This window comes from Nelusetta ayraudi, unplaced genomic scaffold (assembly GCF_046127955.1).
Source record: "Nelusetta ayraudi isolate G7.1 ecotype Tasmania unplaced genomic scaffold, CSIRO-AGI_Nayr_v1 ptg000057l, whole genome shotgun sequence".
Classification (NCBI taxonomy): Eukaryota; Metazoa; Chordata; class Actinopteri; order Tetraodontiformes; family Monacanthidae; genus Nelusetta; species Nelusetta ayraudi.
This window is the reverse complement of record NW_027466107.1, coordinates 12501-26294: the sequence shown is the minus strand read 5'-3', so window position 1 is coordinate 26294 and position 13794 is coordinate 12501. Positions and strand designations below refer to the sequence as shown.

At 52.2% G+C, this 13794-nt stretch overlaps 1 protein-coding gene across 1 annotated transcript in view; it reads left to right on the top strand.

Annotated features, from left to right (window-relative positions):
- The first annotated feature begins 1875 nt into the window (after positions 1 to 1875).
- The window catches only part of ngfra (nerve growth factor receptor a (TNFR superfamily, member 16)), a 21863-nt gene continuing 9944 nt past the window's right edge, over positions 1876 to 13794 (top strand). Inside the window, exons 1-3 of the mRNA XM_076038777.1 lie at positions 1876 to 2321; positions 5255 to 5417; positions 10583 to 10945. Coding sequence (XP_075894892.1) covers positions 2283 to 2321; positions 5255 to 5417; positions 10583 to 10945 — 565 coding nt within the window. The 5' untranslated portion in view covers positions 1876 to 2282. The remainder of the gene's footprint in view (positions 2322 to 5254; positions 5418 to 10582; positions 10946 to 13794) is intronic.

Here is a 13794-nt window from a genome sequence, read left to right as displayed (position 1 = left end):
CGATAGCTATCGATGAAGCTCCTCCTCAAGTGTACAAGGCTAAGTACCTTCCAACGAGCGCCCAACACAATTACTGGTGCTCAGATGTGCATTAGTGGCTTTGGAGTGGCCGCCGACAATTTAGCGTCGTCTTGACGGAAAGAAAAAAGAATTAAGAAATAGAAGAAGAACAAAAACAAAATACCGAGTTGGGCCAAATGGACGCGACAGGTTTCTGGAATTCCACAAACTGACACTCAAATATAAAAGCCAAAAATTCTCTGCATACGCAGTGCATTGTTTATGATTTGTGCAAATTTGAAAATAAATAAATAAATAAATAACTTGAGCAACTTCAGGTCCCACCTGAAGTGTGCCCTTGTTTCAGAGGCATTGAAGCTGCTTGGCGTCATCATCATCATCATCATCATCATCATCGTCGTCGTCATCGTCGTCGTCATCGTCATCCTCATCATCCTCATCATCGTCATACACCTGCAGCTGCCGCAACTGCTGCTGGGCTCAGTTTAGGCGCCCTCTTGTGGCGGAGAGCAGCGACGCACGCCGAGGCGCACCGGTCCGGAGAGCCCTCGCAGCTCGGGACATTGCTCGTGGTATGTGTGTGTGTGTGTGTGTGGGATTGCAGCGCGTGCGCGGAGTTTGACAGGATCAATGCGTCGTTTTAACGGTTTCAGCGTGCGGGCGAGCAGAAGCAGCTGTGATCTCCCGCCGCCCCTTGATGGTTATTTATACGCACGCTGACCCAGTTCCCGTGACGGGCTGCGAGGCTCGACGCTCGCGCGCCGTCGCCCTGATGAGTCGCTGTCTGTCTGCTGCCTCGCGGAGCCTCGCGGAGCCTCGGCAGCGTCTTAAAAACACGGCAGCCACAGGTGCGGCTGCAGCCTCGGCACGACTCACACCTCGGCTGGTCGGGAAGAATCCACTGACGTATCGGCTGCTTCCTGCTCGTCCAGTCATCCAATTATCTTCTTTTTTTTTTTCAGACTACAAACTACCTAGCACTGTGTTTACAGATAAAACTACGGTTGTACAACAGTCACCCCAAAAAAGTCCCTAAAGGAGCGGCACATTTAGCCCTGTGTTTGCAGCTAGCTGCTGAAACTGATGCTGATCGTGTGATCACAGAGCGGCAGCGGTTCAAAAACACGACACAAAAGGTGGATTTACAAAAACCATTTCAGCAACAGGCACTTTGAGAGATGAGAAAAGAAGTTGTGCAGTATTGCAATTATGTGTGTGTGTGTGTGTGTGTGTGTGTGTGTGTGTGTGTGGTCACCCTGATTTATTCCCTTTTATGACATCACAAAGGGCTGATTTGCTGGCGGTTTGTGAAAAGTTGCAGCCGGCACGCAGCAGCTGTGGTCTGGTTTCTCATTTCCGCAGGGTTCCACAGACTGGACGGGGAAACTGATGGAGGGAAACACAGATAAAGTAAATTACGCAAACTGTCCTGCTCTCTCTCTCTCTCTCTCTCTCTCTCTCTCTCTCTCTCTCTCTCTCTCTCTCTCTCTTTAAAACCTGCTTTTAAAAGACTAAACGGCTCAGATGAAAAATGGAGACGACGTCCGTGTGCGTGGAGGGAAGCTGTGATGCTGCCTGATGAGTCAGATTTCAGTTTAGTTCTTGTTGCAGTAAACCGGAGACTGACTGCGTGTGTGCGAGAGAGGGGGAGAGAGAGAGGGAGAGACTGAGTGAGTGAGAGTGAGAGTGAGAGAGAGAGAGAGAGAGAGAGGGAGAGAGAGAGAGAGAAGCTGCGCCACTCACAGTACAACCTGCACCTCTCTCTCTCTCTCTCTCTCTCTCTCTCTCTCTCTCTCTCTCTCTCTCTCTCTCCTCTGCAGTGCACTTGCAGCCCAGTTCCTCTCCGGACAGGACGGTCTCCAGCACCTCCTCCTCCTCCTCCTCCTCCTCTCCCTCCTCCTCCTCAGTTTGAGTGCGTGCCTGAGCGGTGCAGCTGGCAGACTCACAGCGAGCTGCGTAACGGACGGACGCGTGTCGGTGCGGAGCCATCAGGGAAAGAGAGAAGAAGAAGAAGAAGAAGAAGAAGAAGAAGGAGAAGAAGTATTAGAGCTGACAGAACTAAAACCAATCAAAGACAGAGAAGAAGCCGTGGCTGCTGGAAGGAAGATGCGGCTCTCCTCCTCCACCTGCACCTCCTCTTCCTCCTCAACATAGCGCTGCCTGCTCCGCTGCTCCTCTCTCTCTCTCTCTCTCTCTCTCTCTCTCTCTCTCTCTCTCTCTCTCTCTCTCGATCTGTTCCGACGTGACTCCGACTCCGCACGATGACTTCTGCTGTGCTGCCACTGCTCCTGTGCACCCTGGTGAGTACCGCGTCCACTCCCGACCAGGAGCAGGTGTGTCTGCGGCTTTTGCACGCACGCATTCCCGCAGTTCAGGACTTTTTTTTTTTTTTTTTTTTCTTTGTAATTTGTAATTTGTAATTTGAAGAGAGTTTGCCTCCACTTCTGTAGGGCTTCTCTTGGGATTTGTAGTCCCTGTGATCTGATGAGTTGAAATCTGTCGCTGCTGCTGCTGCTGAGGAGGAGGAGGAGGAGGAGGAGGAGGAGGAATTCCTGCTGTTAATTTGAAGTCCTTGTTATGATATTATTATTCTTTCCACTGATTATGCTGCTGCTGTCTTGGCCAGGTCTGTTAAGAAAAAGAAAGAAAAGAAAATGTCAGTGGGACCAACCTGGCTAAAGTGGTGTTTGATTGATAATGATATTCTAAGAATTGTGATTTGCACGTTCAGCCTCCCTCCTGTAGTTTCCACCTGCATGGGGAAAAGTTTGGCCGCAGAGCCGGGATTCAGTTCAGCAGGAATTGATTTTTCTTTCCCTCCGCTCCGACTCCCGCTGTGACTCAAAACCTAGACAACACTCATTGTCAAGGCTCATTTATCTTCTAATTCTCACTTCGTCTGTGTGGGCGGGCCTGCAGCGTCAGGAAATTGACGGCGCTGCCTCGGCTCGTGGCAGGTTCATTGATTCAGTTTCAGCGGCTGCCCGCAGGATGGTGGCGCTGGTGGGCACGTCGCATCCTCCCCCTGGTGCTGTTGTGTGTCGGGCGCCGCAGCAGCTGCTCTAATTGGGCCGAGCAGCTCAGTCATCATGTGCACAGGCCCGGGATGAGGAGGAGGCACTGTGTTATGACAGCTGGCTTAAGGAGCGGCGACGACCGGCTGCACTTTGCTGGAATTAAATTTAGAAATATGCCCCCCCCCCCCCCCCGCCATGCACCACCACCAAATTGAGCATGAAATTATGGCGGTGGGACACAAGCGGAGCTTAATCACAGCTGGGTCGGCCCTCTGTGAGTGTGTGAAACATGTTTCCCGGCTGGTTCCGTCGTCAATCTGTGTCGTGGCTGCATCGTATTCCACTCTGACGTGAACGCACGGGAAGATGGGGGTCTGTGGGTCAGCGGCGGGGACATGCGAGCACGGTGGGAAGCAAATAACTGAAAGTGACTCGAGGAGAGATGAGTGGAAAAGAAAGAAAAAGAGAGGAAGAGGTGCCAGGCAGGCAGTGAGCCGCAGAGCGAGGCAGCAGAGCTGCAGGCTGCAGTTTGTGAATGAAGGAGCAGAGAGGAGAGGAGGGAGGAGGGAGGAGGAGGAGGAGGGATGAATGAGGAGGAGGAGGGATGAATGAGGAGGAGGAGGAGGAGGAGGAGGGATAGACAGAAAAAACCCAACAAGCTGATGCCTCAGCCAAGGGGAGAGCAGTGGGAAAAGAACCACAGAGCAGGAAAATCAAACATTTTCCTCTCTGTCACTAAACCCCAAAAAAGCTTTTAATACATAAATAATATGAATAATTAATGTTTGCTGAATTGTTTATGATCATTGTTTTGTTGTGCGAGATGAACAAAACAATGAGCAAAGACCCCTCACCAGGCGGCTGGGTCCAGTCTCACTTCTCAGCGATCCGTTCTGAAAAGCTCCACTGCAAGTCGCTCCAAGTCTGACCTGACCAATCGGGAAGCTCCGAGGGGAAAAGAGGCGGAGCTACGTCCCGAATGCAGTCGCACGCTGCCAGCTCGCGACCACTGTTGAAGCTGCAGTCGAATCAGAGCCGCACAACAGTTCCTGATTAAAAGAAGAGAAAAGAACTTAGAACCTTTTCACTGGGCTTCCTGCCAGATGGATGTGAGAAACATGTCTGACATCTCGAAGACACATTCCAATTTGCCCGTCAGGGTATAGCAACAACAAAAATGTGTGACACGTGGAAATACTTGTAGTGAGTCAACAGGGAAAGAGAGTGTGGCAGTATTTGAATTAAAGTAAAGTTGGACTTTGTTTTCTTTTATGAAAATGAAGTCTGCAAAAATAACTGAATTAAAGTGCTGAAGCAGCAGCAGCAGCAGCAGCAGCAGCAGCAGCAGCAGCAGCAGCAGCAGCAGCAGCAGCAGCAGCATGAAGAACAAAGAAAACCTGCCCGCAAGGGAATTAGTTTGTGCCATCTCAGAAAATAACACAGTTTTTACTCAAATTTTACAAAATGCACATTTTTTAAAATCTATACGAGGTGTGCAGTGTACGTGTGCCCATGCCTGTGTGTGTGTGTGTGTGTGTGTGTGTGTGTGTGTCTGCGTCGCAGGCAGTGCTGGACATTAATCTAAACGGGCAGCCTGCGAATAATGTTGTGCACACACGATTTCACGGCCGCCTCTGCGGCTGCTGCGTGTCATCGAAGCCGCCGGATCTCCGCTGCTGCCGCCGCCGCCGCCGCCGCCACAGCTGCAGCCATCAGGGTCATTTTAGACGACGTTCAAAGTGGCTTAATATAGTGGCAGACGACATGATTTACGACGGATCCCGATGGCGGGGCCGATTGGAGGAACGCTACGGACACCTGGCAGCAATTTTCATCAACATGTCTCTGCTGTGTGTGTGTGTGTGTGTGTGTGTGTGTGTGTGTGTGTGTGCGTTTGGGCCGAGTGTGATTTGTCTTCACCAATCAGCCACAACATTAGAAGCAGTGACGCGTGATGCGAAGGGACTGATGGTGGCAGCACAGTTCCAGACGAAAAACTTATTTTTTTTCCCTCTGCTGGACTTCGGGAAAACATTTGTCATGTTGTTGGAGGGGAAAATACTTTTTTTTTTTTACCCCCCCCCCCTCCATGTGGATCAAATTCTTTCTCTTCGATGCATCTGGGAAGTCAGCGGCGTCAGCCTCAGCCTGGGGGGGGGGTCGGGGCGCTGTTCCCCGTCTTAGCTTTTCCTGACCTTCTGCCTCCTGTCCAACAGGTGGCGGTAGCGCTGGGCTCCAAGACGCAGCGATCGCTGGAGCAGCCGTGCGACACGGGCAAGTACACGGCCCGCGGCGAGTGCTGCCTGGAGTGTCCACCAGGGGAGGGCGTGGTCAAGGAGTGCGGCGCCACGCAGACCGCGTGCGAGCAGTGCCTGGACAGTGAGTGCAACACCGCCGCCGCTTCTTCTTCTTCTTCTTCTTCTTCTTCTTCTTCTTCTTCTTCTTCTTCTCCTTCAAATGTCAAAGCCTTGAAAATAAATCAGAATGATCCCCTTAACGAGCTCGACTGGCCGGCCGGCTTCCAGCAGCTTCCACTTCTCTCACTGAAACTCGTTTCAAGCGCTTAACAGTGAATCACTGCAGCGTCAGCAAGAGCGCCGAATACAACTTTTTTTTTGGCATTTGTTTTTTTTTCCCTTTTCGCTCTGCGACATTTAAGGATTTTTTTCCTACAAAATAAATTCCGTCTTGCCAGTGTTCTTTGGTACTGAAGGCTCACAGTACATAAATACTCTTTAGTCAAAACGCAAAGTAAATTGAAATGAAAACTTTTCTATTCTTCTGTTCATTCTTCCTCTCATGTGGGGCTGCCTCACAGTGATTTCTGGCAGCTAATGTCGGTCACAACGTTGGCAGTGACAATCAAGTACCCAAATTAAAAGACAAACTATCTTCACTTTACCTTAAAATCAACACGAAGGCCCTCGACAGGACAGAGGTTCAGGGTTGTGTTCATATTTTTGCCCACAGTGAGATCAGCAGCACTTTCTACCTGTATCAATGTCGGCGCCCCCCCCCGACCGTCACGGTGAAGTGACTCACGAGCCTCCCAACTTTGATCTGAGTCTCACTTCCTGGAAAAAAATAAATAAAATAAAAATAAGAGGATTAAGTTTCCTGCGGGAGACAGTAAGGTCACGTCACCCTCACACCTGATCCCCAAAGTGTTTTCGCTCTTACATCAACTTTATTTACACGCTCACGTTCCGGGGCTTTTAGCCCTCTGTCCAAAACAAATGGCCGTCGAGCCGTCCTGGTGCGACGAGGCCGCGGCGACTCGCACGTCTTTTAATGCCCCTAAGTGGCTCCAAATGTGCGGCGGCTGCACTGCGCAGGGCCTGCGAACCATTAGCGCTCGGTGGGAAAGCTGCCAGCGCCGCAGCATCGACGGGTGACGGGTAAAAAAAAAAAAAAAGGAAAGGAAAGGAAAGGGAGAAGAAGAAAAAAAGGAAAGACAGAGAGATGTTGTTACTTTTAGTTCAGGTGCTTCCCTGCGTCACCGTCCTGCAGCTGCAGCTGCGACCAGAACTGACCAATGAGAGGCCACTTGAGACGGACACTTTAGAACGGAGCAGAAATCCATCGACTCACAGCAGCATTTTAACAGCTAGAGTTAGTTTCTTCTCACGGATCTGATCCGTAAACAATTGTTTGTTAATAACCAGAAAAGATGTATTTCATGTCACAATTTTCAGTTTGCATATTTCCTTGTGTACAAACACCGAGTCCAACACCATTTCAAGTGACATTTCCAGCTCCCAAGAAGTTGAAATCTTGAAGTCTTGAAAGGACGCAGTGGCGACTTTCAAAGTCGTCCACATCAGCTTCATCTTCCATCGCTGAGGTTGTGAGTTTGAATCCCGGACTGATTCAAAGCACACACAGGCCACAAGCTGCTACGCCTTCGAGCGTTTGGAGCTGAACCGGTTTCGAGGAAGTGGACGGCGTTAACGCCAGAACCGGCGCAACGGAACCTGAGGTAGACGCCTGATTGCGATGCGGCGGAAACGTTTTCCGGTTTTTTCCGTCGCGGCCGCCGGTGTCTTCAGCCGGCGACGTCACGGCCATTCCAGCACCTCTTTGAAGTGTCTGCCGCCTCGGGGGAGAAACAAGGCGTAAAAACGGGGCAGCGAGCCAATGCTTTACATCCAAAGAGAAAAAAGATTGAGTCAATTTCACAAGAATCCGCTCAGTCAAACAAAGCGCATGTTGGAGGGAAAGGTTGCGGCGTGAAATCGGTGAAAATGGCTTCTTGTGGGGAGCGTAACGAGGCCGGCGGGCGAGCGAGGGGGCGGGTGAGCGAGCGACGGGCTCCACGGAGTGCAAGAGGGCAACGAGGGCGAAAAGGGGGCGTCGGCAATTTGGGCAGAAGTGAAGGTGGAACTTCCTGCTCTGCGCTGCTCTTCGGACTCGCTGACGTCTTTGCAGGTCGTGATCCACTTCTGACCAAGGTTTTTATTTTTTTCCTTCCTCCTCGCCGGTGAATCCCGGCAGCTCCTGTCGTGTCCTCCCCCCCCCTCCTCCTCCCCGGCCCCCCTACCCCCTCCCGCCTCCTCCTCCTGGTAGCTATGACTCATCGACTGTATTAGCGGATAAAACCCTATCAGAGAGCCTGGCAGGGGGAGAGAAAGGAGGGCACGATCCCCTCATTCATCACGCGCGGTGCCGGACCAGGCTAATTAAAGCGCCGTGAAAGGCCTGATTGTGCCGCTGCTGCCGGACGATTAGCCGGCTTGGCGGCGCTGGAGCAGTACTCACCGCTGATAAACACGCCACGGTCACGGTGGAATACCCCGCTAGAGGGAGGGGAGGGGAAGGGGAGAGGGAGGGGGGGGGTGCACTTCAATCCAGGACAAAATGCATTTTCATTGCCTCCGAGGGCGGCGCGAGTACCTGCAGCCCTTGAAGCGCACGTAAAAAAAAAAAGAAAAAAAAAAGAAAAAAAAAAAAAGTCGGACTGAGAGAAAAATCGGAGAAAAACAAATCTATAAATAAAATCTCGGCGATGAATATTTTAAGGGTCAAATCCACAAAAAAAATCCCCCCCCCAAACCGTCTGCTGTTTTCAGGCTGGATAGAGGTGAAATTCCCACTTCCTGTCCCCCCCCCACCCCCCGCCCCTCAGAGTCGGGACAAGTGCCAGTGTCAGCAGACGTGAAATATTCATCAGCCTCCTGCACTTTGCTCCGCCGTCATGGGAGACGAGAGCGCCGGAACCTGCGGCTCAATTAGGAGCCGCGAACCTCAGCGAGGGGCGGGGCAGTGGGGGGGACCCGCTGAACCCGGAGGGGGGCGTTTGGGGGGATCTGGAGGCAGGATGGAGACTCACTTGCAGCTTGAGGCTCAGCAGCAGCAGCAGCAGCAGCAGCAGCAGCAGAAGTTCATCATTAGTTTTCATTTGGTTTCTTCTTTCTAATGTTTATGGCATCCTGGCAGACACCTGTTTCCAATCCGAGGAGGAGGAGGTGTTGATGTGGGAGGGGGGGCGGAATGGACCAATGAAGCGGGGCGATAATTGCCCGTCGCACCTTCAAAGACATGGAGATTACAAAAAAAAAATCATCATCATCATCATCATCATCATCATCAGCAGCAGCAAAAGGTCGGAAAGGAAAAAAAATAATATACGACCCTCTTGACTAAAAGCTTCCAGCCAAAGTGCTGATGGTGGTTGGGGGCGTTTGGGGTGGGGGCTACATTATTGATGATGCTAATGGAGGCGGGGCTGGCTGGTGGTCTTGATGGGGCCCCCCTCCCCCACCTTCCTCTCTCCGTCTCTCTCTGTTTTTTGTTTTTTTTAATTTTACTGCTCGTAAAATAAAAAGATTCCAAATTGCAACCGCTCAATTAGGAGGGGGAAGGAGGGGGGGGGTGGGATGTGGGGAGCAGCGGGCGGGGGAGGCGGTGGAGAGCGGGTCGGGGTGGGGGTGGGGGGTTGGGACGTGGGCGCTGTCCTGCTGCATCTCCAGGATGCTGCGTCTTCTTTGGGTTTTTTCTTTTATGAGGCAACTGTAAATTAGATGAGAACAAACCGCACTGACACCCCCCCCCCCTCCCCGACCCCCTCTCCACTTCCTCCTCCACCTCCTCACCCGCCTGCGCAACACTCGCTACATATGGTTGTGTTTAGATGTGTTTACACAGGTCAAAGTGATCGGGGAATATTTCGGTTTCGCGCAATTCTAGGGGTTCATGGTGGAAACGCAACTAGTGATTCAATCATCTGTCCAAGTCATTCAGTCTGAGTCTCCTTGAAGATGCTCAGGAGAGAGAGAGAGAGAGAGAGAGGGAGGGAGAGAGAGAGAGAGAGAGAGAGAGAGAGAGAGAGAGAGAGGGAAGGACCTCAAGGCCGAGCGAGAGGGGGGTGGGGGAGTCACATCCTGCACCTCCACCATCCTGCTGGTCGTACATCAGCATCTTCTGACTGAGGCTCCATTAGAGGACCGCCCTCCAGCCCCCTCAACACCCCCCCCCCCCCCCCCACCACCACCCCCACCTCCCCAGCCTCAAATCCTCCGCCTGCCTCACCGCCGCCGCTAGCTACGTCCGTTGGCTCCTTGGTTTGCCCGGCTGGGACCTCCCTGCTGCAGAGCGACAGCCGTCACCCGAGCCGGCCGGCTGTTTACACACTGGCAGCAGCAGCAGCAGCAGCAGCAGCAGCAGCAGCAGCAGCAGCAGAGAGTGTTGCTTTTTTTGCACAAGGCAATTTACGCTCTCGCCCTCACGGTGGCTAAAATCGTTAGCAGACACGTGTGTGTGTGTGTGTGTGTGTGTGTGTGTGTGTGTGTGTGTGTGTGTGTGTGTGGCGCTGATAAGGCCTCCACGAAAGCCTCACCCCACACACGCACACTTACCACGTCTTTATTTACAGTCACGCCCAGTCGGCATGATTTATGTTGCTGCAGCACCGAGGAATATGCAAGTTTGACTCGCCGCCGCACGCTGCATTTAGAACGAGCGAAGGAGCGAAGGAGCGAACGAACGAACGAACGAACGAACAAACCAATGAATCAGAGTTAGTTTGGCATCTTGGTTTGACGGGCTGGGCCGCGTCACATCCCAGAGGAAGCAAAACACAGAGTGATTTTAAAAGCAGCAGCTTAAATGTGAGGAAATCAAATCCAACCTGGTCTACGCCGTGACCTGGAAAGAAAACTTTATTTAAACATAAACACGACAGAAGACACCAAAGACGAATAACAAAATTCATGGTGCTGTGAGAAGACTTTTCGGCTACTGGGCTGCTGTAGTTCTGCACTTTCTAAGTACCGTCAGTCTTGTAGTTCGCAAGGCCTTTTGCCATGGTAGTTTGCAAAGCCTAGTAGTTTGCAAGACCTTTGGCATGTTCATTCGCAAGGCCTGGTAGTTTGGAAGGCCTTTGCCAAGGTAGCTTGCGAGACCTCGTAGTTTGCTTGGGCCTTTGCTATCGCTGGTCCGTGTCCTTTCAGCCGCAGGCCGTCCCCTCGTCTTTCCTCCTAGCCTCCGGCCGACCTCTGACCCCTCTCTCGCCCTCTCTCCCCCCCACCCCCCCGTCCCCCCTGCAGGCGAGACCTTCTCTGAGAAGTACAGCCTGAGCGAGCGCTGCCAGCCCTGCACGCAGTGCACCGGCCTGATGCGCATGGAGACGCCGTGCACCGACTCCAACGACGCCGTGTGCGTCTGCGACTACAACTTCTTCTTCGACCTCACGGCGGGCCGCTGCTCGCCGTGCACCGTCTGCCCCGCCGGCCAGGGCGTGTTCGCCCACTGCGACCACAACCACGACACGGCGTGCGAGGAGTGTCTGGACGAGACCTTCTCCGACCGGGACAGCTCGCTGGACCCCTGCCTGCCCTGCACCATCTGCGACGAGGACACCGAGACGCAGCTGGTGGAGTGCACGCCGCTCAGCGACTCCGTGTGCCACAGTGAGTCGCGAAAAAAAAAAAAAAATCCCGCAAATGTCAAGCAATATTTCGAAGGTTTGCTTAAAAACAACGTCCGTGAGGCTTTTTTTTTTTTGGGGGGGGGGGGGGGGGGTAGGTTTTTGAAATTGATTTCTAAAAATAATTTAAAAATAATTTTTCAAAACCTGTATTTGAAATTTCAACATACAAAAATATAAAGCATAGGCATCGAGTCTTTTAAAGTCAATTAAAAAGCAATGGTTGAGCGACGGCGGCTGCGATTGGCCCGATTGTGAGCAGACTGTGACTGTGACTGGGATTGGCCCCGCCCACTGCGGAGGCTGTGACATTCTACAGATGATCCACCTCCTGCTTCTCTGTCAGGGGAAAATGTCATTGTCAGAAGTTGCCGCCGCCGAGGCAGTGCGTGTGTGTGTGTGTGTGTGTGTGTGTGTGTGTGTGTGTGTGTATTTTTTTCCCTCTCGCTTCTCTCCCCCGTCACTTTACGGGGCGAGGCGGTGATTAATTGCGCAGATAGCCGAGTGTCAGCGAGTAATTTCTGCCCACAAGTCGGCACTAAATGTGCTTTCTTTGCTGTGGAAGTGGACAGTTATTAGCACGGCCGGTCGGGGGTGCGCCGATCAAACCATCCGTCAGGCTGACGGGATGAGTGAGTGGAGGTGTGTGTGTGTGTGTGTGTGTGTGTGTGTGTGTGGGGGGGGGCGACTCCAAAACCTCGCTAAATGTTTGCTAGCACTTGCGTTTGTTTTTTTTTTTTTTTGGAGACAAATTCCTGCACAAGTCTGTTGTTGAGTCCCCATGTTTGTACCACGGGGGAAACTGGGAGGGAATGTGTGTGTGTGTGGGAGGGAGGGAGGGAGCGTCATTAAACCGTTCATTTAAAAATGATAATGCACACAGGAGATCGATGAAAGGCCCTGCATTAGCAATGCGCCGCTGCTGCTATTAGACGCTTTATTAGAGGCTTTTCATCACTCGGCAACGTAAAGTGAAGTGGCCCCTGCGGTCGGAGTTTGCATTAAAAACCCAACAAGCACGTCGGGCCGATGGGAGAGTTTTTCCAGGAACGGGAAGGAACGGCCGCAGGTTTTTCCTCTGCGCTAAAAAAAAAAAAAAGAAAGATAATTGTTGGATGAAACGTTGTTTGCACAAATGATGGAGCGGCGGCGCCTCCTGCCTCTGCAGCCCGGCGAGGCCGATTTCACGGCTGGTCTGAGCTCAGGGAGGATTTACAGCTTCCTTCCAGGTCGCAAAAGGTCACGACGGCTGCCGGCGACACTGCGAGTGGACGGCTGCTGCTGCTGCTGCTGCTGCTGCTGCTGCTGCTGCTGCCGTCAGCGCCGGTCGTTGACCTTTTAATGTTAAAGCTTTCAACTGGCTGTCTTTTAAAAGGAGACCTCTGACTGCGACTGACACGTCTGTCTCGGCAGCCTCGCTGGGCTGAACCCTGCAGCACCGCGGCTAACCCCGTTAGCATCTCCCTAGCGCTTCACTCTGAGCTCGACGGAGCGCTGATGGCTTCGCCAGGCGCTCCGCTCGCTCCTGAAAAGATGCGTTTTTTAGATTATGCGCAGCGCCGGCGGTCTGGAATGGCAGCTGGATCCGCGTGAGATTCCCAGCTCCCATCTGGAGCGCTTGACCCAGACTGCTGGTGCCGCTCCGTGTCCGACGGACGGAGTTCAGATGTGGCGAAAAAACAAGAATCTACCGACTGTCGAAGATTTCCAGCTGACCTTCACACCCCATAGGTTTTCCTAGCGTGAAATGACAATGTCACAGTCATTTCCTTCCGCTCACTGACTTGTAACCAAGAAAGTGACACAGCGCCCCCTGGCTGCATGGAACGGTGGTACTTCATAACGTTGGTCGCCTGCCCAGCACCCTGATAAACCGTAAAACACACGGGCTTCACCTTCACTTGGCTAAGCTGTCCTCTTCTTCTGCCTCGTTGGTGCGGATCTGTCACATGGTTCCATTCCCAACCACATGTGGGCGCTGTGGGCGCGCCACTTGTGCCGTTCTCCCTGTGAAAAGTAGATATAAATCATTAAAAAACAAAAAACAAAAAACAAAAAAATCAATGTTGAAACTTTAACTAAATGAACTCAATGAAAGAATGACGGAGAAAACGACGTATTGCCGCAGTTAATGGGTAACATCTCCGTTCAAGCAGCTTCCAAATCCTCCCCAATAAGTTGTCCGCGGGATCTTCCCCGCGGCTAACTTGAAACATTCCGTCCACTTATTGCGCGCGGTTCACAATGCGAGCGCAGCGTCCAAGGCTTTGATGGAATAACATGGCGCCGCAAAATATGTTTAAATTTGATTCCAGCGGCTGTTTGTTTAGTGGCGGGGAGGTTATTATGGGAGGTGAAGTGTGCGTGTCAGCGCTCGGGACGTTTTAATAGCTGAAAGAGAACAATGTTGTCCTTAATGGTTACCGAGTGTTTCTCCAGTCGGGACCCCCGACCACAGACCAGGAGGAGGAGGGGGTGAGGTGGGGGGAGGGGGGGGGTGCTGGGGCTGCGGTTTCGGGTGTCCACCCCGTGACTCGGCGGTTGCTTCACAGGGGCTAATTATTGTTTAGCCTGTAAACATTTACAGGGTCACTGATTCAATTTTCCTGCGTAAACACTCTCACTGTCGGCTAATTAGCTGTAATGCTCGGTTACGGTGAGCGCAGCTGACCAGTGTGTGTGTGTGTGTGTGTGTGTGTGTGTGTGTGTGTGTGTGTGTGTGTGTGTGCAGGCAGCAGCGACGTTGATCCCCATTAACTTTGCTAAAGGTACAAGCAAAAAAACATTTTTTGGGCCCAAATTTCTACAAAGCGGGCCTTCAAATCGAGTGTT